This window comes from Equus quagga, chromosome 13 (genome assembly GCF_021613505.1).
Source record: "Equus quagga isolate Etosha38 chromosome 13, UCLA_HA_Equagga_1.0, whole genome shotgun sequence".
Taxonomy (NCBI): Eukaryota; Metazoa; Chordata; class Mammalia; order Perissodactyla; family Equidae; genus Equus; species Equus quagga.
In genome coordinates this window covers 2,506,284-2,532,625 of record NC_060279.1, presented here as the reverse complement: position 1 = coordinate 2,532,625, position 26,342 = coordinate 2,506,284, and the positions used below count along the sequence as shown (strand labels likewise).

General features: G+C 45.7%; 2 protein-coding genes across 12 annotated transcripts in view; one reads left to right on the top strand and one right to left on the bottom strand.

Moving 5' to 3' along the window:
* SRGAP2 (SLIT-ROBO Rho GTPase activating protein 2) overlaps window positions 1-15,252 on the bottom strand; it is a 236,592-nt gene extending 221,340 nt beyond the window's left edge. For all 11 annotated transcript variants that reach the window (XM_046680828.1, XM_046680830.1, XM_046680832.1 and 8 more), the window contains exons 1-2: window positions 15,121-15,252; window positions 12,774-13,381 (exon numbers count right to left, since the gene is read on the bottom strand). In XM_046680828.1, the coding sequence (XP_046536784.1) occupies window positions 12,774-12,840 (67 nt within the window). In that variant the 5' untranslated portion in view covers window positions 12,841-13,381; window positions 15,121-15,252. The remainder of the gene's footprint in view (window positions 1-12,773; window positions 13,382-15,120) is intronic.
* A 780-nt stretch (window positions 15,253-16,032) lies between these two features.
* Window positions 16,033-25,883, top strand: FAM72A (family with sequence similarity 72 member A). The gene is made up of 4 exons (XM_046680850.1): window positions 16,033-16,553; window positions 18,762-18,839; window positions 21,372-21,496; window positions 24,780-25,883. The coding sequence occupies exons 1-4, from the start codon at window positions 16,402-16,404 to the stop codon at window positions 24,872-24,874; spliced, it is 450 nt and encodes a 149-aa protein (XP_046536806.1). The 5' UTR covers window positions 16,033-16,401; the 3' UTR covers window positions 24,875-25,883.
* Window positions 25,884-26,342: the final 459 nt, after the last annotated feature.

Sequence of the window (26,342 nt, the reverse complement as noted above, 5' to 3'; positions counted from 1 at the left end):
AGAGATGCCTGGGGGCAGAAGAATGCACTAAATGATCCGTCAAGATCTCTCAGAAACCTCACACTCCGCCTGGGCAAACATATTTGGCTCATGGGGTGGGGAGGGGGTTCCCACGCCCTGGAAACAATGCTAGCTCCTTACTCCTCCTCCAAATAGTTTTCAAGCATTAAAAAAAAAAAAAAAAAAAAAACAGCACAAGCGGGTGCTTTGCTGCTCCTAATGTTATCGGATAATTTTTCAAATTCTTACTCAATTACATATCACGCTGTTATCTGCAATCTCCACTGGCCAAATAGCCCTGCTTTCACATCATGCCCACTGAGCCTGCATAACACGGCTACCCCTCCCAAGTAATTCCAGCTCCCAGAAACATGAGATCGTTTTACATTCAGCTTTGTAAGCATGTGAGTGTGCCACAAGTGCCAGTTCCTCTAGGAGGAACAAGGAGGAGATCCAAGGCAGCAGAAAGCTAAAAACTCGGGAGCTTTCTCTTTCTGCCTAGATAATGATTAACTCTTCTCACTGCTGAATCCAGAAGAGCTAGTATTTCTGGACTCACTGTCCTGCTCCCTGGCCTGATGAGCAAAAGAAAGCTCACACACACGTTACTCCTAGAAAGAAACAACTGGCACAGATGGGTTTCAGGCTTTGGCAGTGGCAGCAGTACTGTAGTTTTAAGGACTACTAGGTGTTTTAAAACTGTGTTGTTACTGGCCTTAAAATATCCAGATCAAGAACCTCATTAATCAAAGCAACAGATATCATCTACCCAAAATGCTTTGATGTTTTGTTTAAAATTGCTAACAACAGGGGGCCAGCCCTGGTGGCCTAGTGGTTAAATTCAGCGTGCTCCACTTTGGTGGCCCGGTTTGGTTCTCAGGCACAGACATACACCATTTGTCTGTCAGTGGCCATGCTGTGGTGGTGGCTCACATATAAAAAGAAGAAGATAGGCAGTAGATGTTAGCTCAGGGTGAATCTTGCTCAGCAAAAAAAATAATTAATTGATTAAGTAAAATTGCTAACAGCAAAGAGTTGAGATAACTTACATCACCACAAATCACTAAATAAATAAGAGAGATCAAAAGATACAGGACAATTGACTCCAACCACAACATTTAAAACACAAAGCCTATTAAAGGTGAAACCTGAAACCAGGAGTAGGAGAGATGAGTAGAAAGGACCTCTGGTATACATTCTCTGGTTTCTGTCCTTCCCTCAGAACAATAATCAGCACGTAAACTCTACGCAGCAACTCACTTTATGATAACCATTTTTTGGCCATATGCCCCAAAAATGATGAAGCAACAAACTAGTAATCCATCTTTCCAGCTGAGAATCCCAAAGGTGGAAGGAATTGTCCGACATTACCCTAAATCCCCCTCCCTCCCTAGGAATGATATTTTTTAAATGCTGTCATGATAAAAATACGAGCTGTCATTATTATTAATAGTACTCATTTTAAAACAACAGACTGTTACTTGCCTACTCATTAGGTGGAAAGAAAACAAACAGAAACGTGAAAATACGTCAGCTCCATATTACAGCATACCTCATCAGAATCCACAAAGAAATCCCTTAGCTGACAGAGGGCCTTTCGTAAGAAGAGGGGTACAAGAGGCAAGAGGCCCCCATGTCCTGGGAGAACCTGAGTCACTTCCCCACAGCCCGGATGTCTAGATTGACCCACTCCAGTCCCACAGCCACACCACCTCCTCCCAAGTTTGTCCCAGCCCAGATGTCAGAGATTAAAAGTCTCCCACTTCCTTATTTCTTTAATTTTAATTAAAGACAATCACCCAACCTCCTTTTTCTTTTAAATTCAAGTACTGCATATAACAACATAAACGTCTATAATACTAAGAGTTACACAAGTTCTATCTCTGGCCACCAACATGGACAAGGAAAACCATACACACCAGTAACAGCAGAGAATTTTCTCACTCTGTAAGTCTCTGAGCTTACTGGAAGTCCAAGGTTTAATATATTTATCCTGATTAAAGGACTTATTGTCCCTAGTTGACCAGTCACAAGTCCACCTGTAGGCCCATCAAGTAACCATCCCTCCCCCGATTTCTCCAACTGTGACGTACATCTTCCTATCAGACGGTGACACCTAGCCAAGTATCACTTCAACTGCTCTCCAGGCCAGCTGCCACTGTGCCACCACCTGGGGTCCACCCTCCGTATGTGTGCAGCAGCCATGCAGACGTGGCAAGCCCTGGGACTGGGAAGAGTGTCGTCATTCAGAGAACATAAAGGTTTTAGTACTTACAAGCGTGCCTGCTTAATAGGTGCAAAATTGTCATCTTTAATATCTTAAATAAGCAAGAAGCATGAACCATGAAAGCTGGAGGACCTTAGAAATTGTCTAATGTAACTCCTAACTTCCGAGATGAGAAAACCAAGGTACGAGCAAGTCACGCAGGTGTGCACCAGGAGGACATTTAGAAGACTGCCTTAGCTCCTTTTTGCATCAGGATACTAGGAAATGAGAACAATCAACTAAAGGTGTACAGCACTGCATCATTTCAAAGGCCTTTCAAATGAATTCTTTCATTTGAGCCTCACAACAGAGTTAAGTGGGCCTAGCTTCATACTCTGCCTTCATCATTTACTAGCTGTGTGCTCTGGAGTAAGTTACTTGACTTCCCTGTGCCTCATTTGTAAAATGGGGATAATAATAGTAGTTACCTCATAGGGCTGGTGGGAGATTCATGAGTTAATATACATAAAGCACGTCAAACAGAGCTTACACCTAAGAAGCACTCGATAAATGCTAGCCGACATCATCATCATTATTAGCCAGGACCAAGAACTGTTGTCCTCATTTCACAGATGAGGAAATTACAGATTTTAGGACCTCAGGTGAGTTACCCCCCCAAATCAGAGTGGTAAGTGGCAAAGCCAAACTAGAAGCCTAGCTTTCTGCCTCCAAATCCAACACTCTTTCCCTTGGTACCATTGTGACTGTGTGAACCCCTGTAGTCCAATTCATTATGGCCCAAAAGAATACTGCTCCAAAACAGGAGCCTCCGTCAAGATGTGTCACCAAAGAGCAGCTTACTCACCTGACCAGATCTGGGCCAAGACAACCCCCCAATAAATACATAAACAAATAAACACGAGAAAACACTAGCGGGAAAAGGGAGCATATCTCTATGGGGTTTCAATGTTTGGAGAAATTGCTGCCAACTCTTCAGAAACAGGATGCACTTCTTAAAGCTCATGGCCATGGCATGTCTTGGCCAGCTCATACTCTTGGATCCCTTTGTTTTCTGTGCTTTGTCTTCCTGTGGAGCCCCGGCCACCCAGCCTCCCATGGCTGGCGAGGTCACCTCCTCCAGGGAGAGCACTCAGACCCTGCCCATGATGCTGTGATTTGAAATGCAGAATCTAGGCTCAGACAGCAAAGTCAAGGTCTCAACTTTCACAATGCCTTTCGGGTCACTTGCCCACTGATTAGGGCATTTTTAGAAGAAAAGGTTAGGAAAAAAAAGGCTCTGCCTTCTCCCTAACAGATGGCATCCTAAAATACCCACAGAGATGGGGGGTGCACCTCCCAGCTGTTTTTCCTTCCTCACGAATATATATTTCAAGTTAAGAACCATTCACTCACAATGTATAAATAAAGTCAAGGTTACTTAACACCAAATGACTTGAAAAACCAGAAGGGAGAGTTTTCCTGTTTGTCCCTTTGGAACTTTCCTCCCCATTTACCGGAGATCATGCAGCTGCTTCTAAGGAGGCAGCGGCTCTCTCAAACCCAGGCCACAAAAACGGGGCACAACACTTCCTTTTCCAAGTCAACTGTTTTACCTGCTGGTCAAAACAGATCTAAACTTTCTTAACTTTCGACTTTGAATATCTGTTTAAAACGATCAATAAACCCTGGACAAATACAGAACGTGTTTCGCTTCAATTACAGAAAACCTTACTTTTGTTTTAAACTATTTGGAATTTCAGAGTTAATATTTTTCTTGGTTTCCAAGGAAAGAGACATGATTGAACAAATGTGGTCACTCGAGTATAGCTCTCGGGCTGGGGTTCTAAAGAGGGCAGTGGGAGCAGTCAAAAGAAAACTCACCCCAGTGGGGAGCCTACACGTGCAGCATAGTGTGTACCTGTCCCTGTGTAATAATAATATTCACAATGCTTGACCTACTTGGAATTTCAAATAACATTAACACAAGGAGAAGCCTCGTTCCTGGAGTAGGGGGGAAATGCAGAACACGGCATCATGGCACTGTCACACCCAACTTCAACTCGGAAAACGTTCACATCTAATTTACAAGCATTTTAGTGCTTACTACGTGCCAGAAGCTGGACACACGGAAATGAACAAAAGACAGTTCTGTCCCCAAGGTGCTCAGCGAGTTGTAAACAAAGAGACTGCGATATAATATGATGATTGCAATAATACAAATCAGCACAAGGACACTGTGAGGAGACACTGAGGGTACGCTGATTAACCCTGTGCACAAAGCAAGGGGAGAGACTGAGGCATCCTGCCTGGGATACTGCACAGAGTCACTGTGCAGAGAGCAGGTATAAGCAGGGAAGACTTCCTGGAGGTAGCGGCATCTGAGCTGGGTTTTAAAGGATGAGTAAGTTTTCCAGGTTCAAGGAAAAGGACCCATTCCAAAAAGAGGGTACGGCATGTATAAAGAAGGAAGCATGAAATAACGTAATACAGTAAGGAAACAAGAGGCAGTTCAGCTTTGTGGTGGTATAAAATGTGAACAGGGTAAGTGAGAAGTGATGGATGTAAACAGTCTTTTATGCTATGACCTTAGCAGGATAATGTTTGGTTCTTTAAAAAAATCACTTTGGTGGAATAGTGCAAGATATCCCGTCAAGATCAAAATTAAGAAACTATTTCTAAAAAATTATTTGCAGTAGCCCATGTCATTCATTGATGCATTCATCATTATAGTCAATAAATATTTACTAAGAGTCACATTTAGCCTATAATCCTGTTCAGACATATTTCCTATCTGAAGGGACCCCCATAATAAGAGCTACTTATGGAGCACTCAATATTTGCCACACACGGAGCTAGTACTTCACACACATTCACAATAAACCAGCCAGGCAGGTCTTGTTATCTCTATGTCACAGAAGAGGAAGCTTGGAAGAGCAGTTGAGTGACCTGAGCGAGGCCACAGAGCAAGGAGGTAACGCTGACAAGATGCTCACTGAGGGCCCGGGCCAAAGCCCATGTTCTCTGCACTGCACTTGCCGGCCTCAGAAGGTCCATTCCTACCACAAGTCTAGCAGGAGAGAGAAGACTGAAAGACAAAGGTTTAAAACAGGGCAGTACAAGATCAACGCCACAGCACCGGGCGAGGCAACTAGAGAAGGTCAGGGCGGACGAGGAAGGCAGCCCAGGAAAGCCGGGCTCAGCGGCGGCGGGGAGGGCAGCGGGTGGAGGCGTGGGGCTGGGCAGCGAGGAAGGGCATTCCACGAGAGGCACTCCGAACTCGGGCTCGGCGGCCACCCAGCTTCGAAGTCCGGTCCCATCATTTGCCAGCCGCAGCCCCGAGGAAGTCACCAAATCCCCCACACCTCCCTTTTTCATCAGCAAAATGGGATAATAGAAAAATATTCCTCCTAGAGTTGGTGTGAGGATTAGGAAATCATCTGGGTTAAAGTTTCTAGCAGAATGCCTCACACATGATAAGCCCCAAACAAACAGCAAAATGTTAGCCAAGAGTGTACACAAATAGTCCAGAAAGGCCTCCAGTCTGCTTAAAGTGAAACGAGAAATACGGCTGAAGTGACAAAATTGAGACCAACACTGAGGACTGAGTTAATGTTCACCTGGAAAGCTGGTCTCTATTCAGCAAGCAAGAGGGAATCAATCATCAGAGGAAAGAAGCCATACTCCTAACATTCTGAGCACATCTCCCAGGGGAGCCCCCGGCCCCTCCCCTTGGCATCTGCTCACTTGTGACCCCTTCAGAAGAGGGGGAGGCCCTAGGGACCAGTTCCAGCCAGGTCTTTAGGAAAACAGATACTGTTGTTCGTCAGCTCCTAACACGTCCAAGATTTTCTTCTTTTCTTTCTCCCCAGATCCTGTACCCTCCTTCCTAAACACAGAGTAGTGGCTGAGGCACAACCACTAACCCAGCTTCCCAGGAAGGCTGTCTGTCTCTTCATTCATCACGGTGAAATAAAATTTCCACGAACCAACTTGGGAGGCTTGAATCATAATTTATTTATTACTTTTTAAAAACTGGCTAATACTGGGTATTTACTTATTTATTTTTAAGCTAATGTGATTTCTATAATGTGGTTATTATATTACTCATTTATTAACATATCATAATGAAGAAACTTTTGGCAGTGATGGTTATGATGGTTTCATGGGGTATAACATACGTCAAAACTTATCAAATGTGTACCTTAAATAGGTGGGGTTTATTACATGTCAATTAAACTTCAATAAAGCTGCTAAAAATACGACAAAAGTTTAGTAATTCACGTCATTATTAAAAAGTATAAAATTGTTATTAATATATATTGCTTATATTATAAACATAAATATATCCATAATATGAAAATATGAATGCATATATTAAAATCATAACTCTAAAAAAATTTATCAGGGCAGGTGATTCTACAGAAACATACGTACAGGCTTATAAAACTTTAATGTAGAGGAACAGGGATAAAGTGGGGCTGGCCCAGTGGCAGCAGTTAGGTTCACATGCTCCCTTTGGCGGCCCAGGATCTGCCAGTTGGGATCCTAGGTACAGACCTACACATCACTTATCAAGCCACGCTGGGGCAGGCATCCCACATATAAAGTAAAGGAAGATGGGCACGGACGTTAGCTCAGGGCCAATGTTCCTCAAAAAATAAAAAATAAAAGTAAGGATACATCTATGTTCACACCAACATTATTTGCAGTAGCCAAGAGGCAGAAGCAATCCAAGTGTCCGTGGACGCATTAATAGATAAACAAAACCTGGCGTATACATACAATGGCCTTAAAAAGAAAGGAAATTCTGACACATGCTACAACATGAATGAACCCTGAAGATATTACACGAAGAGAAATAAGCCAGACACAAAAAGGCAAATACTGCAGGATTCCACTTACGTGAGGTACCCAAAGCAGTCAAACAGAAATGCAAGGGGGAGGGGAGCAGCTTGCTCAATGGGTACAGATTTCAACTTTGTGAGATGAAGAGGTTCTGGGGATGGATGGGGTGATGGTGCACAAGGCTGAATGCACTAAATGCCACTAACCGTACACTTAAGACACTTATGATGGTAAATTTTATGTTATACGTATTTTACCACAATTAAAGAACGAGAGAGAGAGTTCCTACGTATTACCGTAAAATCAGTAAAGGCGTTATTTTGTCATTTTTAAGGGCTCTCATTGTTTATATTTAAAACAAACAACTTCTGAGGTAACTTTCCCAGATACCCCAAAAGGCCAATTCTATAGCTGACACCAGGTTAAAAGTGTTCACTTGAATTGTATTACCAGTAGAAATCTACAGATCAACTTCTTTTTCTCTGCAACATGACGTAATACTTTCCTAACAAAGCCCTTGGATGTCTAGGATGGAAGGGAAGCGCTATTCCCAAGAAGAAAACCATTCTTCTGGAAGGATAGCTCTACAGGTGTCACTGGGCGGCCCACATTTGTCTGGAGTGAACAGTGGCTGGGCGCCTGCTGATTTTAAAAGGGTGTAGACCCTACATATCATGGCCAGGTCAGACTCGGCAAACTTCACAGCAGAGAAGTGGTCAGGGCTTGTCCAGGCTTTCCACTTTTGTGATGCATGACGATGTGGCCATAACTACCAGATGGGCTTCTCCAAAGGAAATTTCTGTTCTCCTTCTCCAAGAGAAAGTCTGAAACTGGAAAAGCTAAGGGCTCCTGACGAACACTGTTTCTAAACATTGCTGCTCTGCACACACACAGCATCCCTGGCTCCTTGCCTACCACCTTCCTCCAGGGTTTCTCAACTCTGAAACATAGAGTACTTGAATCTTTCCAAGAGCTTCATTTTCTTCCAGGAGTTCACCCTACTGCAAAGTCCTACTTTCCCTGAGCAAGGGAAGAGGAGCCTTCAATCATCTCGCAGGAAGATGATAGCTTCTGGTTGGGGATTCCAACGAGATGTTTTACTGCAGCTTTTCACAAACTGATTATATTTAAAGCTCCTCTGGGGAATGGGGACTGGGAGGAAAGAAGCTCCAGAGCAGACCTTTGTTGGCATGAGAGAAGAAATGCTCAGACCTCCCGGGGAACAAGCTTGTTCAAATACCAGCAATCCGCATTCCCAAGTGCGTGTGCACACACAGTGTGTCTTGAGTTTTAAATATCATCTCCTGCTCGCAAAGGGTCCTGAAAGGGTTAAACTGATCCAGGCAAAGGCCTGAGCCTTTTCTATCAAAATGCTCCAGATGGAAATTACAAAATTTCACTTCTCGACTCTGTGGTGCACACACACTGTTCTTCTAAGACAGGAAAAAAAAAAAGACAAGACCCCTAATGTTCTCAAGAAAGAGAATTTGACTGCTCAGCACACAGTGCCACTCTGTTCCAGAGGATTCCTCCCTGAATATTTGCATTAACTGTCAATCTCAAGCTTTCTGTGGGACTACAAAAACTCTAGGTATGGAGAGGGTAAAGGAAAGAGGGCCTTGAACAAGGACCGGACAACTGGGACGCGTAAGCAATGTGAATCCACCCAGACGCCGCCCAGCTTCTCGCCCCTGGCAGCCATGCTCACACCTTCCCACCTTTGGCTGCTCCAATCCCAAAAGAAGCTACTAGGCTAGAGGCCAAAAGGCCTCAACTTACGACCGGGAATTGGAACAGGGCTGTCAAGAATTTCCAGAGATTAATGTAAATGAAAGTGCTTTGTAAATAAGAAAGAACTATGTAAAAGTACTAAGAATATTATTGCTTTCGAGTCAGACACTGAGAGGCATGAACTTTCAAAAGAATCTGAACACCCACAAACCAGAAACAATGACGGTTTTTAAGAAGGTGGCTAGAAGGCAGGCTGACTAAGGAGGCGCGCCCCTCAGAAACCATACTGGGGTAGGGCGGGGGCTGCGGCCCCAGAAGTCCTTCAGGGCACACGTGAGCACGTGGCGTAAAGGGAGGCAAAAACCACAGAATGGACAGGGTCCCACCAAGTCCATTTAGAGCCCACGTGATCGACTCAAATCATTCTGACCAAACAGAAGGACCCAGGACTCTGGTCAGAGGCATACAGGGCAGCAGTGGTCACTGATTAGACAGTTACCGGTTGGTGTTACAGAAAGGGAAAAGAGGTTTTCAGTGTCTGATCCAAGATACCTTTTGCTAGTACTGGAGGAACTTAAACTAACACTCCAGCTTCATTCCTAGACTTGTTTCCCATCAGTTAACAGCTAGCATTTTAGACAGAAATAGACAACTGCAGCCTTAACGGTCAGCCTAACTCAGCAACGAGGAAGGCAGGCTCAGGAACAGAGGAGTAGACCGTACCATTATTGAGCGCTTACAAGTGCCAGACGCTATGCTAAATGATTTTTATATACTAGCTCACTGAATCCTCAAAACTTCCTTAGGAAATGCATATTATTTTGCCTATTTTCCAGGTTAGGAAACTGAGGCTTAAACAAGTCAAGTAACTTACTTAAGGTGCAAGGCAAGCAAGTGGCAGAACTGAGATTTAAACCTGGATCCTTTTGACTCAAAAACATGCACTCTTAACCATTAGGCCAAAATAGCAATTTTCTTTTTCTTTCTTTCTTTTTCTCCCCCCCCCTTTTTTTTTTTTGGTGAGGAAGATTGGCCCTGAGCTAACATCACTGCCAATCTTCCTCTTTTTGCACAAGGAAGATTGTCACTGAGCTAACATCTGTGCCAATTTTCCTCCATTTTATATGTGGGACACTGCCACAGCATGGCTTGATGAGCGAGTGTGTGGATCTGCACCCAGGATCCAAACCCACGAACCCCAGGCCATGGAAGCAGAGCACATGAACTTAACCACTACGCCAACAGGCCAGTCCCACAATTTTCTTTTTTATCTTGGCATCTGTAAGAGAAAGAAAGCTGGCAGCACTATGAGTCCCATATAATACATAAAAAGCTGAAATTCATAATAATTCTGACGAAGGCTTCCACATAGTGGGGTAGCAGAGCCAACCCAGAACCGTTTGTCTCCAAGTTCTGTGCTCTTCCCCGGAGAGCATGGGTTCTAGGATGTAAGCTCCGTGAGGGAGGGGACTGCGTCTTGTTCACTGCTACACTGCCAGCCCCCAGGTCACATAGAAGGCACTCAATCAGTAGTTGATAGTTAAAGGAATGGAGTCAAGCTGCCTTGATGTGGCTCTGTGACCAGGGGAAACCTCAGTTTCTCCATGTGGTGAATGGAGGGTGAAATTACATCCACCCCCTGGGCTGATGTGGGGATTAAACGAGACAATTCATATAAAGCACTTGGGACAGGCTGGAACATAATGAGCACCCAAAATGGAACCTGTTATTATCATTATTGTTACTATTATTCATTGACAGATTTTGGCTTCTTAGTGATTTTTTTTCCTACTCCAGTCAGACAATGTTTCATAGTAAATACAAATTGAATAGAATAGAGAATTGGGAGTCAGTAACCTGCTTCTAGTTTCAAATCTACCACCACCTAGCTGTGTGACCTTGGACAGCCTCTTCATTTCTCTGTACTCTCCTCAGCTGTAAAATGAGGGACTACACCATTCAAATCAGTTTCATAAGCATTCAGCGGGCACCTTCTCTGAGTAAGACATCGTGCTTGGCCACCTATAAAATTCTATGGTCTTGAATAGTGTCAATGAAAAATATCTGAGCAAAGCAAAACAGCCCCGTCGTGTTCAGGTTGAAGAGCAACCCCAAATAGCCAACCGCATTACATCATCTCAATGAGCAATGTTTGTAAATACACGAAGGGTTTAATTTTGAGACACTCAGGAGAAATCCCTCACCAATAAGAAATCAGCAGATACGGTTCTATTAACACCTATCAGCCCTGAACCTTCCAAAAAATAAGCCTGTAAAATCACTTTGCACCTTAGTCAAACAGTGTGCTTCTAGAGAGAATCTGGGAAAGTCAAAGTTATTAACGCTCCCTATGGCAACAGTTAAGAATAGGATATGTACAAAAAAAAGAATGACATATCTGGTGAAAACTGCAGGGGGGATTCCAGGAGCAGAATGCAGTGCGTTTGGACAGGACACAGAGGCCAGTGGCTTATTGTTTACAAAAACAGGCCCAGCTTATGAACACTGACTAGAGGCCAAGACCTCAATTATAACTCACAACCACACCTCTCCCAATCCCAGTTCAACTGAAGCTATCCATCAGTCAACTCCTCCATCTCTGTAATAAGCCCACCAGTATTTGCAGCCAAGTGGACAGAAGGTCCCTCAGGGCACCTCCAGCATTGACCATGCTGATGACATTAAAAAGATCCTACAGGCAACAATGGGGACTTCGAACCACCTTCCAATCTTCCAAGAGATAAGGCAGCTGCCCATTTCAGGCTCTATCCCTACCCCCACCCAGACAATCTCAGAAGGGAGACATGGCCCTTCCCAAGTCCTCTATGACAGGAAAGGTCTCCTTGCATTGGTGCAGGGAAAGAAGGAGGGGCCCCTCGCTCTGCACTCTGAAACAAAGGAAAACCCAGAGCTCCAACCATGTGGTGTAACATTCAAGGCCACCCACCTCTCCCACTCCCCAGCTGAGGTCTCAATGGGCTAGAGCTACATGGCTCTTCCCAGTGACTGGCCAGGAAGGGACAGTGCCTCGCACAAACACGTGCTGGGGCTCTTGAACAGGCGGGAACCCCTCCTGTGGGAATCAATGGTTAAAAAAAAGGCTATCTGGGAAGGGGTTCTGATTCCCACGCCAGGTCAAGCAGTCAACTAGATGTGTAGACAGGTCACTTGGTTTCTCCAGGTCCACATTTTGCTTTACCCTTTGCATTTCTGCAAGAAGGGAAGTGGGCCTTTAAAAGCATGCATTCTGGAGCAGAGGGCGAAAACCCAGAAGGGTTAAACAATTATGTCTTCCCATTCTCCAGAATCAGCACCACCCAGCAACCTTAACATTTTAACTCCATTCAGGTTTAGGTGAGGGCAGAGACGGGCTGTGAGTGACCTTATTCTTTCCGTTCTCCGATCTCCCAGAGAAAGCAGAACGACCAGAGACCAGGCAGGTACACGGTGCACCCAAGGTGGCCACAGACTTTCTGTGTGCAATGCCGTAGCAAATGTCATGTTTTGATACATAGTGCATCAGGAAAAAAAAAAACCCTCCCTCAGGGCTCTCCAAATGGTACACGTTCTCAAGGTTGCCTTTCTCTGCCTGGACTCCTCTTCGACCTCTGAAATAAATTCCCAAACACCTGTCAGATTTCAGTTGTCCTTCAAGGAAACCTGACCCAGACACCCAGAGGCTCTTTCTCTCTCCAAGAGCCTCCTGCCCCTCCCCCCACCCTATCCAGCCTTGGGGAAAGGGCTGCCAAAATAATGGCGAGCCCTACTGAGACGACCCTAAAGCCCATTACGAAATTTCCTTTCCCAAGCATGTGGTCCCTGGCACTGCCCATCCCTCCGAGGCTCAGGCTCACCTATGAAACCAGCTCTGGGGTCAGCCTGCCCCTACCTGCTCCACCCAAAGAAACGAACATCCTGCAAATCAGGGTGGAAATACAAGCCTCAATGGTCCACAGAGCATATGCATTATGCTATTTTTCAAAGCCCTTACCTTTGACCTGAGTATCGTACTCTGCTATGATCTCCTTATCCTTTTTGAATTTGGCTGGAGACGTCATGTTTTCCTTCTTTCTTCCAAATTCGAATTGTGAATTGATAGATCCACGGGAAAAATCCAACCACCAAAATCAATACCTCCAAGGCTGCTTCTCCCGCGGGCAGAAGGGGCCCCCCGCGGTGGTCTCCAGCGCTCCGGGGAGCGCGGGCTGCGGGCTGGGCAGGCGGCTACGGCGGGCACATGCAGACGGTGGGCGCTGGGGCCGGGCGCGGCGGCGGCTGGTTCCCGTGCTAGAGCCGGAGCCGCAGCCTCAGCATTAGCCGGGAGAACTGCAGCGCCCGGAGGCTGGCCTGGGGTCTGACATCAACGACACAGGCGGGGAGTGGAAGTCCTTCCGCACAACATGGTGTGGGGGTGCCGGGTGTGGACGCGCCCAGCTGTGTCCCCGGGAGGGAGTGGGTGCGTATCGGGGTGCCGGGGGAGGGCTGGGCGTGCTTCGCGGTTTTTTGTTGCACAGGCTCGAAGATGCTGCAAATCAAATCCCAAACGGGAGCCGCAGCAGCGCGGACTGGATCGGAAGTCGTTTGCTCCGGTTCACTTGCCTGTAAATGCAAGGAAAAGGGGAGGGGGCGATCAGCTCCAGCGCAGATCCTAATCGCGACAAGGGTGGGGTAGGGGACATCGTCCTGAGCCCGGCCTGGGCCCATTCATCTCGGCCAAACGCCTCTGGGCCGGCAGAGCCCGGCCCGGCGAGGTGGAGAGGAAGGAAGCTCCCTCCGGATTTTGTTTTAAGGCTGAAAGAAAACACTTTGGAGCAGCCGCCTGCGCGGGCTTCGGGTGGGGACTGCGGCGGGAACGCGGGGCTCCGGGCGGGGACTGCGGCACCTCGGCGGCCTCCCGAGCCCTGCCAGCGCTGGGCAGCGGCCAGCCGGAGGGAGCCCTCCGGGCCCTGACTCCGACGCGGCCCCTGACCCCGGCTGGGGCAACTCCCTGGACATCAAAGGGGATCAAAGCCGGGGAGGGACAAGCCACCCGGGCACAACTTTTCTTCCCCTCCCGCCCCTCCTCCCAGTTGTTTTGTTTTTGGTTACTAGCTTCTCTTGGCAGCCAAATGTTGGGGGGTTGGGGGCAGGAGATCTGCAGGAAAAAGCCTGCTCGGCACGGGACACATCCAGGAAAACAATGTGGTCGGCAGAAGCAGGAAATGGGTTACAGGCGAGGGTCGGAGTCGGGAAAACCAGGGGGAGGGGGGCGGAAGGCAGCCATCGCCTCCCCCAAGCCAGGGACGGGAGTCACTCTAAATGCCATCCCCTATATTTTTTGTCATCCAAGCCTAGAGATTCCAGATACCGCACCCAATCCCAGGCTGGGGGCGGAGGAAAGGAAGGTCTGTGAGGGTCGCGGTCCCGACTCCCGCACCAGAAGGTGCCCCAAGAGATCCCGCCCGGCCCAGGCCCTGGAGGGAAGCGGGCGGGAGCGCAGAGCCGGGGTCTGGCTCCCCGGCGTGCCGCAGGCGCGACCCTCCGCCTTGGTCGCCCCTTTCCCTCTCCACGCTGGGAGAAGGGGGCTCCCGCTGTGTCTTCCACTTCCCGCGCCCAAGGAACGGCAGCGCCCAGGGAGGAAGAGGGAGCCGAGGCGGCCTGGAGCGCAGGCGGGCAGGAAGCGGGGAGGGGCTGCGAGGTGGGGTCCCGGGGCTGCACGGGAGCCGGGGATAACTGAGACTCTGCACAAACTGTGGGGGCGGGAGAGGGCAAGGGAGCATTACCTAGGGGTGAGGGGGAGCTAAGAGACTACCGTGGGCCGCGATGTTACATGGAGCACAAGGATGTTAGCAACTCTGGAGACCCAGATATGGGTCTGGGAACCGAGAGCGTGCAGGGGAGCCCTTCGGGGCGAGTCGGGGGCCGGGACCGGGAAGAGCCCCGGAAGCAGAGAGGAACACCCATCCTTCTGGGTCCAGGACTGTAACCCGCCGTCCGCCAGGGCGTGGAGACAGGGGAAGAGGGCAGCCGGTGGTGACGGGCGATGCCTACGACGGCTGCCCAAAAGTGGACCAAGGCTGCCCGTGTGCAAAGGACCTGGAGAGGGGCCTGGGTGCGGGCTGCGCGGCGGCACGGAGCCAAAGCAGCGTCCGGGCTGTGCGGGAAGGGCGGAGAGATGCAGTCCGGAGAAGTATTATGGGCTGTGCGGGGAGATTTGGAGCAGGTCGGGGGGAGGGGGTCTGAGGGATTCCGCCAGCAGCATCCGCGCTCTCTCCTTCCCGCCCCGAACTGGGTTTGTTCAGTCGGGGCTCCAGCCCGGCGGCAGGGAAGGAAAAAGGGGAGAGGGAAGGAGCCTTTACCTGGCTCTGACGCGACGGGTCCCAGGCCCCCGGCTCCGCTTCCCACTCAGAGGTCTCCTCCCCTCTCTTCCCCGCCACCCGCTTCTACGCAGATCGGTCCCCTAGTCCCCTGAGGAGCCTCCGCCAACTCCGCAAGACCCCGCCGGGAAGCAGAGCCCACCCCCTTGCCAATCACCACCCGCTTTCTATCGACCGATGGGGCCTGTAGCCAATAGGAACAGCCTATCCCAGAAGCCAGGAATGAGGAGGAGGGGCTGGTGAAACTTGGAGGCGTGACCAGCACCCCCGAGGCGTGGCCACAGAGCGAGCTCCTCCCCGGGTAGCCGAACCCTAAAGTGGAATTGATGGGCGGGATTAAGACGGAACCAGTAACCAAACACAAACTCTTGAGAGAAGGCACGACCAATTGGACCGGGGTAGAGCGGAGGGGCGTTGCGGAGAATTTTAGCCAATAGAGAGTAGAGGCCGGCGGGGACTGTAGAACTTCTTCCAATAAGAAGTGCAAAGGGCGTGCCTTGCTGCTGTCACTAGGGCGGGAGTTAGGGTTCGCCCGGACCTCCCGGCTCCGGCCAATGAGATCGAGGGCGGGGCCAAGCTCAGCCAATCGGAGAGCCGAGCTGGTCTCGGCACCGTTACTGGGGCGGGGCGTGCAGGCTCCCGGCCGCTGAGGTCTCGTCAGAGGGAGGCTCCGGAGCCTGCCAATGCGGGCCGTGGGCGAGCTCTAGTTCTCCCAATCGCTGCGCGGCGCTGGCAATTCAAACTGCCTGCCGGTCGGAAAGGCAGAGAGAGCGGAAGAGGGACGAAAAGCGACCTGTTCGCTGACAGAGACCCCAACGCGCCTGAGCCCAAAACGCGACCTCTGTGCCGCGCGCCACCGCCGCGGCCGCCCGGGGAGAGACCTGAGGGGAGGGACGTGAGGGGAAGCGCGCGGAGCCCCGCCGCGGCCGGGGGGCTGCGGGCGGCGGCGAGCGGAGGCGGGGCCGGGAGCCCGAGGAGAACCGACGGACGGGCGGGCGTGGCGGACGCTCGGGCCGCGGTCCAGCTGGAGTCGGGGCGCCCCGAGGGAGGCCCGCGAGAGCGGCAGCCCGCACCCGAGGCCGCGCGGGCGAGCCGCGCAGTGCGGAGCGGCCCGGCCCCGCTCCCTCCCAAGAGCCGGGAAAGCCGAGCTGGCCGCTCCCCGCTCGCGCTCAGTCAATACGCGTTCGCCCTCCCCCGGGAAGACCGAAGGGAGCGCGTCCCCTGCCCCGTCCGCGGGCCGCGAGGCCGGCCCCGCGCGGCGCCATGTCGGCCGGCAGCCGCGGGTTCCGGGAGCGCCGCGTGTGCGTCCTGCGCTGCAGGTTCTGCGCGCAGGTGCTCAGCGCCAGGGGCATGAAGGCCGTGCTGCTGGCCGACACCGACGTGGACCTCTTCTCCACCGACATCCCGCCCACCGAGTAAGTCCCGCGGCGGCCTCCCGGCCTCTGGGAGGCAGGGGGCGGTCGTCGTGGTGTTCCAGCCACTCCCCTCCGTCGGTGACCCCCGGGGCGGTAACTGGGCGGGCGGGCGTCAGGACGAGCCTGCGGTGTGGCCGGGGCGGTCGGCGCCGAGGGGACGCGCGGGCCGGCTGCAGCCCTGTGGCCGCCACCGTCGGGCCCCCGACCCCGGCTCCGTTTCACAGCGACAGCGTGCGGTTCCCCGTCGCGATCTGCTCCGGGGCGTGGGATCAGATCCGGTGTCCGGCCGCGGCCCCGCTCCTTCCCCCGGATCTCTCTCCTGAACGAGAGACGCAGGTTTTCAGGGGAGGAACCAGACTTAGCCCTGACGCCGTCTATCTCCCACACTCTACTTTGGGTATTGTGCGGTCGTTTGCATAATTAAATCCTTTTAAAGTCCGTGTTCGGGTGTAGAGTCCTTAAGAATTTGCTACCTATTTGGAAAAAGAACCATTTTACTTGACTCCAATATAGCGTTTCCTTGTTCTAAAAGGTGCTTTCTCTTTTCGTAGCCAGCCTGTGTGTACCTTCCATGATTTTCAAGATTTAGCTCTTTATTGAAACCTTATCACTAAGCAAAGAGTGATTGCTTATCCAAAATATGGATGGACAGCTGTTCTTTGGACACAGACCAGAGGGGCAGGCTAAGAGCCGTAACCCTTTAAAGCGGATTTCATGATAATAGTAGAAACTTTAAACATTTTTTAAATATACTCAAAGCTCTGGACTCTTCCTCCCTCGAAATCTTTTCTGACTTGGTGAAGTGTGGTGGTGCCTGGTGGCAAAGCCAAAGGCTCTCATTCACTGCGGAGATAAACGGGTTAACGTGTCAAGTTCCTCTGAGTGCGTGTGTGCTGCAAGAAGAAAAAGCACCAGGCAGCAGGTCTAGAACCCGTTATTGCAAAAGTCCATGCCTTGTCTAGCGCTTTTGCTTTTTAGTGCGCATACACAAACTTTCCACGTTAACCTTTGGCCTGTGCAGAAGTTGTAAATAGAAGGACAGTCATAAGGAGGGCTGAGACGGAGGCTAGAACGCAGTCAGATCTTTCCTGGTGTCTCCTCCTCCTTGCAGGGGTCCTAACGGTCGTGCATCAGTGTGCCAAGACGTGCGTGAACCAGTGAACACATAAGGTTTTTTCAATGGAAGGCGTGTCATATTTATGGTGATCTCACAAACATTAACTGGCTCTAACAAAATATGCTGTAGTCTACTTTAGAGTCTCTTTCAGCTCTCTGGGTCTCCAAAATTCATGCCAACTCACAGTCAAAAGTGCGTCTGAGGGCAAGCATCTGGAAAAGTTGGAGCCTTTGGGCACTGTTGGTGGGAATGCAAAGTGCTGCTGCTGCTGTGGAAAATAGCATGGCAGTTCCTCGAAAGATTGAAATTAGTGGCTGGCCCAGTGGCGTAGTGGTTAAGTTCGGGCACTCTGCTTCAGTGGCCCAGGGTTTGTCAGTTTGGATCCCAAGCCTGGACCTAGACACCACTCGTCAAGCCATGCTGTGGCTGCGTCCCACATACAAAATAGAGGAAGATTGGCACAGATGTTGGCTCGGGGCCCATCTTCTTCAAGCAAAAATAAAAACAGAAGAAAGAAAGAAATTAGAATTATCATACGATCCAGCAATCCCACCCCTGGGTATATATCCAAAAGAAGTCAGTGCAGGATCTAGAAGAGATATTTGCCCACCAAGAAGTGGAAGCAGCCCAAATGTCCATCAGCAGATGAATGAATAAACAAAATGTGGTATATGCATAAAATGAAATATTATTCAGCCTTAAAAAACAAGGATATCCTGTCACATGCTATAACATGGATGGACCCTGAGGACAATAGGCTAAGTGAAATAGGCCAATCACAAAAAGGCAAATACTGTCTGATTCCTCTTATATGTAGTATCTAAAGTAGTCAAATTCATAGAAACAGAAAGTAGAATGGTGATTTCCAGGGGCTGGGGAAAGAGGGAAACGGGGAGTTGTTGTTTAATAGGTATAGGGTTTCGGTTTTGCAGGAAGAAAAAGGTCTGGAGGTTCGTTGCACAACAATGTGAATACATTTAACACTTAACTGTACGTTTAAAAACGGTCGTTAGTAAATTTTATGTTATATGTTTTTTACCACAGTTTTTTAAAAGGCACATTTGACTGTCTCTACACTTTTCCCTCTCCAGTGCAGTAGACTTCATTGGAAGATGCTATTTCACTGAAATCTGCAAATGTAAACTGAAGGACATCGCATGTTTAAAATGGTAATTGGTGGCAGTCTTCTAGGTGGCGCTGGGTCTGGGAGATGGATGTCGACACCCAAGCACAGAGAAGGGTTCAGTGGGCTGCATCGAGCGCTGGTTACAACCCAGGCAATGAGCCTTCGGAAAACCATTTGTCATTTAGAGCTATTTTTTAAATGGGTCTTGTGACATTTTACATTTGTATATGATTTTGCAATGTTTCAAAGTGCATTGACAAATATCTGCTTTAATTTTCAGGAAAAGGCAGTGTAGTTTAAGGGGAAGAAACACTTGGATTTACAGTCATAAAAATCCACTTTGAGCCCTAGCCTGCCCTTATTCTCTGTGTGATCTTGAGTAAGCTCCTCACACCTCTACACCTCAGAGCCTCTGTTTTCTTACTTAATTTATATCTTAAGAAGATAAAAACTTCTTAAGATAGAAATTAAAAAAATCTTTTGTGTTTATCTTATAGAGTTGTGAAGATTAAATGAATTATGAATGTTAAAAGGCTTGATAAACTATAAATTACAACACAGATGAAAACTATTACTATTATCTTTTGAGAGGTAGACAGATTTGAGTGTTATTAGTCCCATTTTAGAGAGAAGGAAGTTGAAATTTCCTCATTTAAATGGGATTTGGAGTATAAATTATAATTCCAATAATTTAAATTAGCAAACTCTTCTTGTGTGCTAATGACTGTTTCATTTCATTCATTCAGACTATATATTGAGGTCCTAACATGTGCTAGTCATTGTTATAGGGGCTGGAAACAAAGCAATAAACAAGACAAAATCCACTAGCCTTTGAACAATATATTCTAGTGGGAAGACAGTCAATCAATCAATAAGATATTTAAATAAATAAGACATTGAATAGAGTGGGAATTGCTCCAAAGGCAAGAAGAAGCTTAACGTCTTCAAGGAATAAAAAGATGATGGCTAGTGTGGCCGAGACGTGCGCATTGGGGGAGAGTAGTGTGAGTAGTGTAGGGGTGTAGTGAGAAGCTGGGTAATCTAGAGCAGCGTTGCTTAACAGAAAGCTGCAAGCCACATGTGTAATAGTGACCACACTTTAAAAAGTGAAAAGAAACAGGTGAAATTAATTTGTATCATATATTTTATTTAACCCAATATATCCCAAATATTATCATTTCAACATGTAACTAACATAAAAAATTGTTAATGAAATATTTCACCTTCTCTTTTTTACTCTTGGTCGTTGAAATCTGGTGTATGTTTGTACGTGCAGCACAGTGCGGCTCAGGCTGGCCAAATTTCGAGCGCTCAGTAGCCACATTTTGGATAGCGCAGATCTAGACCTTGGTATGAAAGTTTTTTTGTTTTCATTTTTGGCCAATGAGAAGCTGTTGAAGTGGTTTTAACAAGGGAGCAAATGATCTGATGTGTCCCTCCTAGAATGTCAGCTCCATGAGAATAAGGACTTTGTCCATTGCTGTGTTCCTGGCACCTGGAACAATACCTGACACATAGTAGATGCTCAATAAACATTAGTTGAATGAGTGCTTGAATCATTGAATGAATATGGGTAGTAATTAAAGACATAGAATTTACTCTCACAATATAGTCTTATAAATAACTGTAAGTCCTAGTCCAAGAACAAGTCTCACTTTTCATTTGTTTGCCTTTCAGGCAGATTATGATTAGAAGACGTATTTTAGGTGGGCTGGTACCTTTTATAGTATTTTTCTAGGGCCTCACAAAAATGACTGACTCCCACATTTCACAGGGCGGGAACAAACTATAAGAAGAATTTTTACGACTCAAGGTATAAGCAGTTCATATTGTCATTTTTTTAAAAAGTACTAGCTACTTTTTAAACTAGCTAAAATATTCCTGGATATTCACCTATTTAATAGTGACCAGATTGGAAAAAAAATCTGTAGAAGAGTGAGGTACTTATAATCAGATGAATAATCCTGAAGACGGGAAAAACTATTGCAACTTTCTCTAGATTTCTCTGTGGATTTGCTTGATTTCTGAATTCCTTCAAAAACACTGAAACTAAAATTAGACGAGCCAGCTTGCGTTTGGTTTGCAGGGGCTCATGCTGTCTTCCTACTCCTCCATCTGTTGAAACAGTTTTTAGGTGCTGGCATGGAACTATAACATGTAAGAACCCAACTTGCCGCTGGGGATAGCACCAGCCTTTTGCCCACAGATCTAAGTTTATTTAATATATTTTGTCTGTACAGCACATCAATTTTGGGTGCTTTACAGAACAAATCACAACCTTGTGGCATCTAAAAGCTAGCTTCTGAAGGAAGAATGCATAAAATAATACTAGCAAAGAAATGGAGAATGTGTTAGTATTATTTCACTTAAAGACTATTTTCCCACTTGACAGAACTGTAACAATTATCAGAGTAACTCCCATCCCAAAGATCCCAGCAATGGAGGTTGTTAGGAGGAAATGAGGTCTTTATATGATCTGTCTACTTACATTAGCACATGGAAATGCTTACATGGCAGTTATTACTTGGTACCTAGGTATTAGATGGTACCTAATAATATTTACTTTTTTTTTTAGTGGGAACATTGTAGGTTATCATGTGATTGTTCCATGTTGTTCCTGCCTTCTTTCCTGCAACAACGGACACTTCTGGATGTTTCACAGCCAGGCAGTTTATGACATTAACAGACTAGACTCTACCGGTAAGAGACAATTGACTCAGACATTCCCTTGACATTTGTCTATCAATACCTGAGTGAAACTCCCAGTAGATTATTTCAGGATTCTCTCTGAGACCTTCTTACCTGGGTTGGATCCACTAGAGTAAAACTTCAATACTTTTATCCCAAACATTCACTTATGGAAACTACTAGCCAAAATTCATTGCCATTTCTATTTTCATCATTGTATGTGAGCCTCAAACTTGGCTAGATATCATGGCCTTCTTAAATTAATATTTCAATTGTTTTAAGTTGCTGTCTTGATACATATTATGACCCCAGGGAATTTTGGAAGATTTTAGATTTGATAGTCAATTGTGTGTGTGTGTGTGTGTGTGTGTGTGTGTGTGTGTGTGTAAGTGTAAGAAAGGCAAGGAAGGGAGGCAGGCGCTGTGGGGAGTAGGGAGGGGGATGACTAGATAACGTCTGTATTTGGTGATATTGCTTCAGGAAAAAAATAGACATTTTGACATCTATATTAATAAATTATGATGGAATTTTAGTCAAGAGAAATATTTAATACCAATATGTTATACTAATTATTTAGTAGGAAAATAAACAGCCAATTCTTAAGGGATATTTATATAATATATTTTTAGATTGTCTGGAGCTGTTCGATTTTGTTACAGGACACATCTTCTCAATGTCCAATATCTATTTACACAACAGACCAAGTTGACTTTCAGTGGGACTTTTTTGGTGGGAACTGAAATTTACTAAACTTTAGTTTACAGAACCAGTTTACAGAATTTGACAATCCAAGTTGGCACTAACACTCTCAGGTTTTTAAATGTACGCTTTAGTCCTTTTCAGAACTTAAAATATATTCCTTTTTTTAAGAGTATGATTTGCCTTCACAGACCAAAAGTTCATGAATTTGTAAGCTACGTTGTCAGGGTCTTTGAACCCTCCAATTATGCTTGGGATTTTATAGACTCCGAATTTTTTTATCACCTGGCATTCAATTGTGGCTCTTAACCCTTCATTTGGGGACTTTAATTGAAGACTGTAGAAGGTTAAGAAGGCCGTTTTTGAGGAAGGCCATTATCTGAACTCCCCTAACTGAGATAGAGCCTCCTAATTTAGGCCTCCAGTGTTATATTTGTGCTGCTCATGGGACACATTAAAGGAAGTTTCTGCTTTGATACTATTTTTCCTGCTTCAAAGAATTCAAAACACAGGGTGGAGATTTTTCCATTTTGATTTACTTTTTAATATTGGTCAATTTTTCAAAGATAAAAGCCCAGCATTCTTCCATTTGCATTGAATCTAATCCATGAGAAACAGATGTATCACAGGATTTCCTTCCTCCCTTCCTAACAGAGAAAGGAAGGTGCTGCTTCTGTCAGATCCAATCTTTTAGTTTATTTTTCCTCCTTTGAACCAATTGTGCCGAGCTACTCACGTCTCTAAGCATTGACTCCAAGAATATCAAACTTCTTTGTAACCCTAATATTGTGATTTAAAGCAACGTTTTCTAGATGGTTGGTATGAAACAGGGTTTCTCATGGCCTTGGAACTGTCCTTGAGCCACCTGAATCAACAGCATCAAAGGAATACATTCACAAGCTTTAATAAAATTCTAGAATGTTTAGACACAAAGGGCCCAAGAAGTCTATGTTCTAGGCTAGCCTTCACATGTAGACCTGGTTTCCTGACGAAGCTTGGGGAACAATTCAGAATCCCTCAGACTGGCAGATGTCCCCAAGGGCAATTGACTTCAACACTCTATTCAACTTTGTGGGTTCTAATTGTCCCTTGGATTTTGGCCTAGTAATTCCTGACTGTCTTGTCACCTCTCCAATGCCATGTTACCAGAAGCAGAACATCATTCATTCTTGGGGAAAAATATTTTTTATTATAAACAATTCAAACACAAAAAAAATTACAGAAAATAATATGATCAACATCTATATCCCCACCAGTATAAAATAGATGCTAACTTCTTGCCTGATTAGATTCTAGTATCTCACCCAAGGGAGATAGTTGATGGTTTCCACTGTTTCAACAGTGCAATAGTGCATGTCCTTGTACGTGTCTCCTTGGGCACCTGTGCAAAGTGGGCAGTTAGAGGAAAGGATGAGTGATAGGGCATATTTGCAATATATATGTATTTTTTTAATTCATACAGAGGAATAGTCTAAAAAAATGAAAAGAAATGAACTAAATGAGCTGAGCCTACATATATGGACCTAGGTAAATCTCAAAAACATAATATTGAATGAAAAAGCAAACTGGAAAAGATACGTGTAGTATATAATACCTTACTGTAAAAAAGTTAAATACACAAAACAATAATATACATTGTCTGTGGTTGCATACATTTGTAGTAAAAGTAGTAAGTACATCCATGGTGTACTGGGAGTGGTGGAAACTGGTTTCAAACCAAATCTCCAAACCCTGGCTCATTCCACTCCACCATGTGAGTGGAGTTGCTGAGTCCTCCTTGCGCCCACATTGATGACGGGACAGCTTGAGATTCGTTTTCTTGTTGAACTTTATTGGTTCTGCTAGAGGTCAGTTAATAATGGTATTTTTTTTTCAATTTAGCATTTCCAAGTTGTAATATAGTTTGTGCCCAGAATAAACCATCTCATTGTCCTTCACCGTACATGTGGTCTTGTACTATATACCAGTGCAGGATTCTTCAATATGAAATCTGACTGTCCTTTCACAGTGAGGTTTTAGATTGTTGTTTTGCCTATTATATTGACACTACAACCTGGTTCTAAAGTTTGCAGTACTATCTTGATACCCTCTAGCCTAAAATCCACCTATATCCAGGATTACTGGCTCCAAAACCTTACTTTTTTAAAATCAAATAAGGTACCAGCTACTTCCAAACTTGTTGGGGAGATAAGGAGACTTCTTGAGGCCTTTTCGCTGCACCCTCCAGAGATACTTAATCTAAAAGGGTCTTGTGAGATCTCCATTCTTAAGAATCATTAGATTTGAGAATTATCAGTATAGAGTGACTATGGTATAACGTAGCTAGAGGCAGGGTTTGAATAAATGGACTCCTGAAATCCTTTTGAGTTCAAAGATTCTAGAATTCAAGCCCTGACTTAAAGAGTTTAAAGAATGTTTCTATTCTAGATTAATAATATTAGATAATTTTATTTGTGGTACATTCTTAAATAGCTTTTCTCTTTACTGCTAACACTATGGTTTAATATCAGAATCTTAACCTATAATGTTTCCTGTATCGTTTTCTGAGTTGTAACAGTAGTCAGCACCAAATAATTCTATGACCTTTTATTTTCAGGTACAAACTTCCTACTTTGGGGCAACTTGCCAGAGATAGAAGAGAATACAGATGAAGACATGTTAGATGTGTCAGCAGAGGAGTGTATTAGATGAATGGAATTATGATATATATATGATATTCAAACTTTTTCCTATTTAGCATATATATTAATAGATCAACTTTAAAATTGTTAGTAAGGATTTGCCAGTGACTTCTCTTTTTGGAAAACAAAAATGGGGCATTTGTTGTTTTATTTATTTGCTGTCTCATATTAATTACCTGAGTTTAATCTGAGCCAATGTAGTTCTCTTCTTTCACTTCTACTTCGTCCTGTCTCTCCATCCCTCTGCCCAGTATAGGTGTATTCTAAAAAATCAGATAGAAGAAGATTCTTTCACGTGTCACTCAGCTATCTCCCAATCTAGGGGAGTTTTTCTTACATTAGATGCCAGATATTATTAATTTTACATTCTTGAATAAGGGGCATTAGTACCCACACTTGCATGTAACCATGCATACATATGTGAAACTCAACTGGGAATTAAAGCTCAACAGGGAATTTTTAAAAATGGGCTGTTAGTTTCCATGAGTACTGCTTATCATATATCATATTGGTGATAACTACTTTAATATGGAGCAACATTTTGTGAATCAGCAAATAGAAAAAATTAAAACTTGAAAATGTATACAGGAGTCCTCTTGATTCCTCAACATGGTGTTAGATAAATGAATTTGTTGGGAAATTATCAATATATACTATTTAGCAATATTATTTATTTAACATTCTTCTTAAGTCATATGGATCTTGTATTATGAAAACCAAATAAACCTCCATCTTTCTTACCCCATTCTCCTGGACGTTCTCTGTAAATAGCAACTTTTGGATGAGTAGTCTCAGTCCCAACCCTTAAATAGAAGGGAAAAAACCTAAAGTGGTTCACTTAAGCCGCTGTACGTTATAAAGATTTTTGCTTTTGTAAAGCTGCATTCAGAGCCACACAGGAATAGGAAACTGGGATAGTGGCGGATTCTGGTTTTATGTAAAGCTAAAAGCAATGTAGCGCCTTAGCTAAGATCTCAGCTGTAGGCATTTTGTCAATAGCAATACCAAAGCAGACTGAGTTACGGTTTTGTAAATAAAGTTTCTTCTAAAAATGACCAGCCTGCCTTTAATTTTTTATTATACCCACTTTTCTTACCTAAAAATATAGAGAAAAATATTTCTTATTGTACCCACTTGTTTTAACTAAAAATACAAAAATATAGAATGTAAGAGCTATCGTTTGTTGATTCTTACCATGTGCCAGCCGCTGTTCTAAGTGCTTTACATAATTCACTAATTCCACACAACAAACCCGTGAGGTAAGTACCATTATTACTGCTTTTTTACTGATAAGACAGGTGAGGCATAGAGAGGTTAAGTAGCTTGTCCAAGATCACATAATTGGTCAGAGTTGTGGCCAGATTCAAACTCAGACAGACAGACTCCAGAGCTCCTGCTCTTAATCTTTGTGCTGTACCGCTGAGCACTTCAGACGGGAAGCAGCTGTGATTTTATTTAGCCAGGACACATGCTGGGTA

Bases quoted from the DNA above. Each gene is read 5' to 3' on its own strand.
- FAM72A (XM_046680850.1), top strand. From the start codon at position 16,402: ATGTCGGCCGGCAGCCGCGGGTTCCGGGAGCGCCGCGTGTGCGTCCTG. The intron at 16,554-18,761 runs GTAAGTCCCGCG...TTCCCTCTCCAG, and splicing joins ACCGACATCCCGCCCACCGA to TGCAGTAGACTTCATTGGAA. The intron at 21,497-24,779 runs GTAAGAGACAAT...TTTTATTTTCAG, and splicing joins TAACAGACTAGACTCTACCG to GTACAAACTTCCTACTTTGG.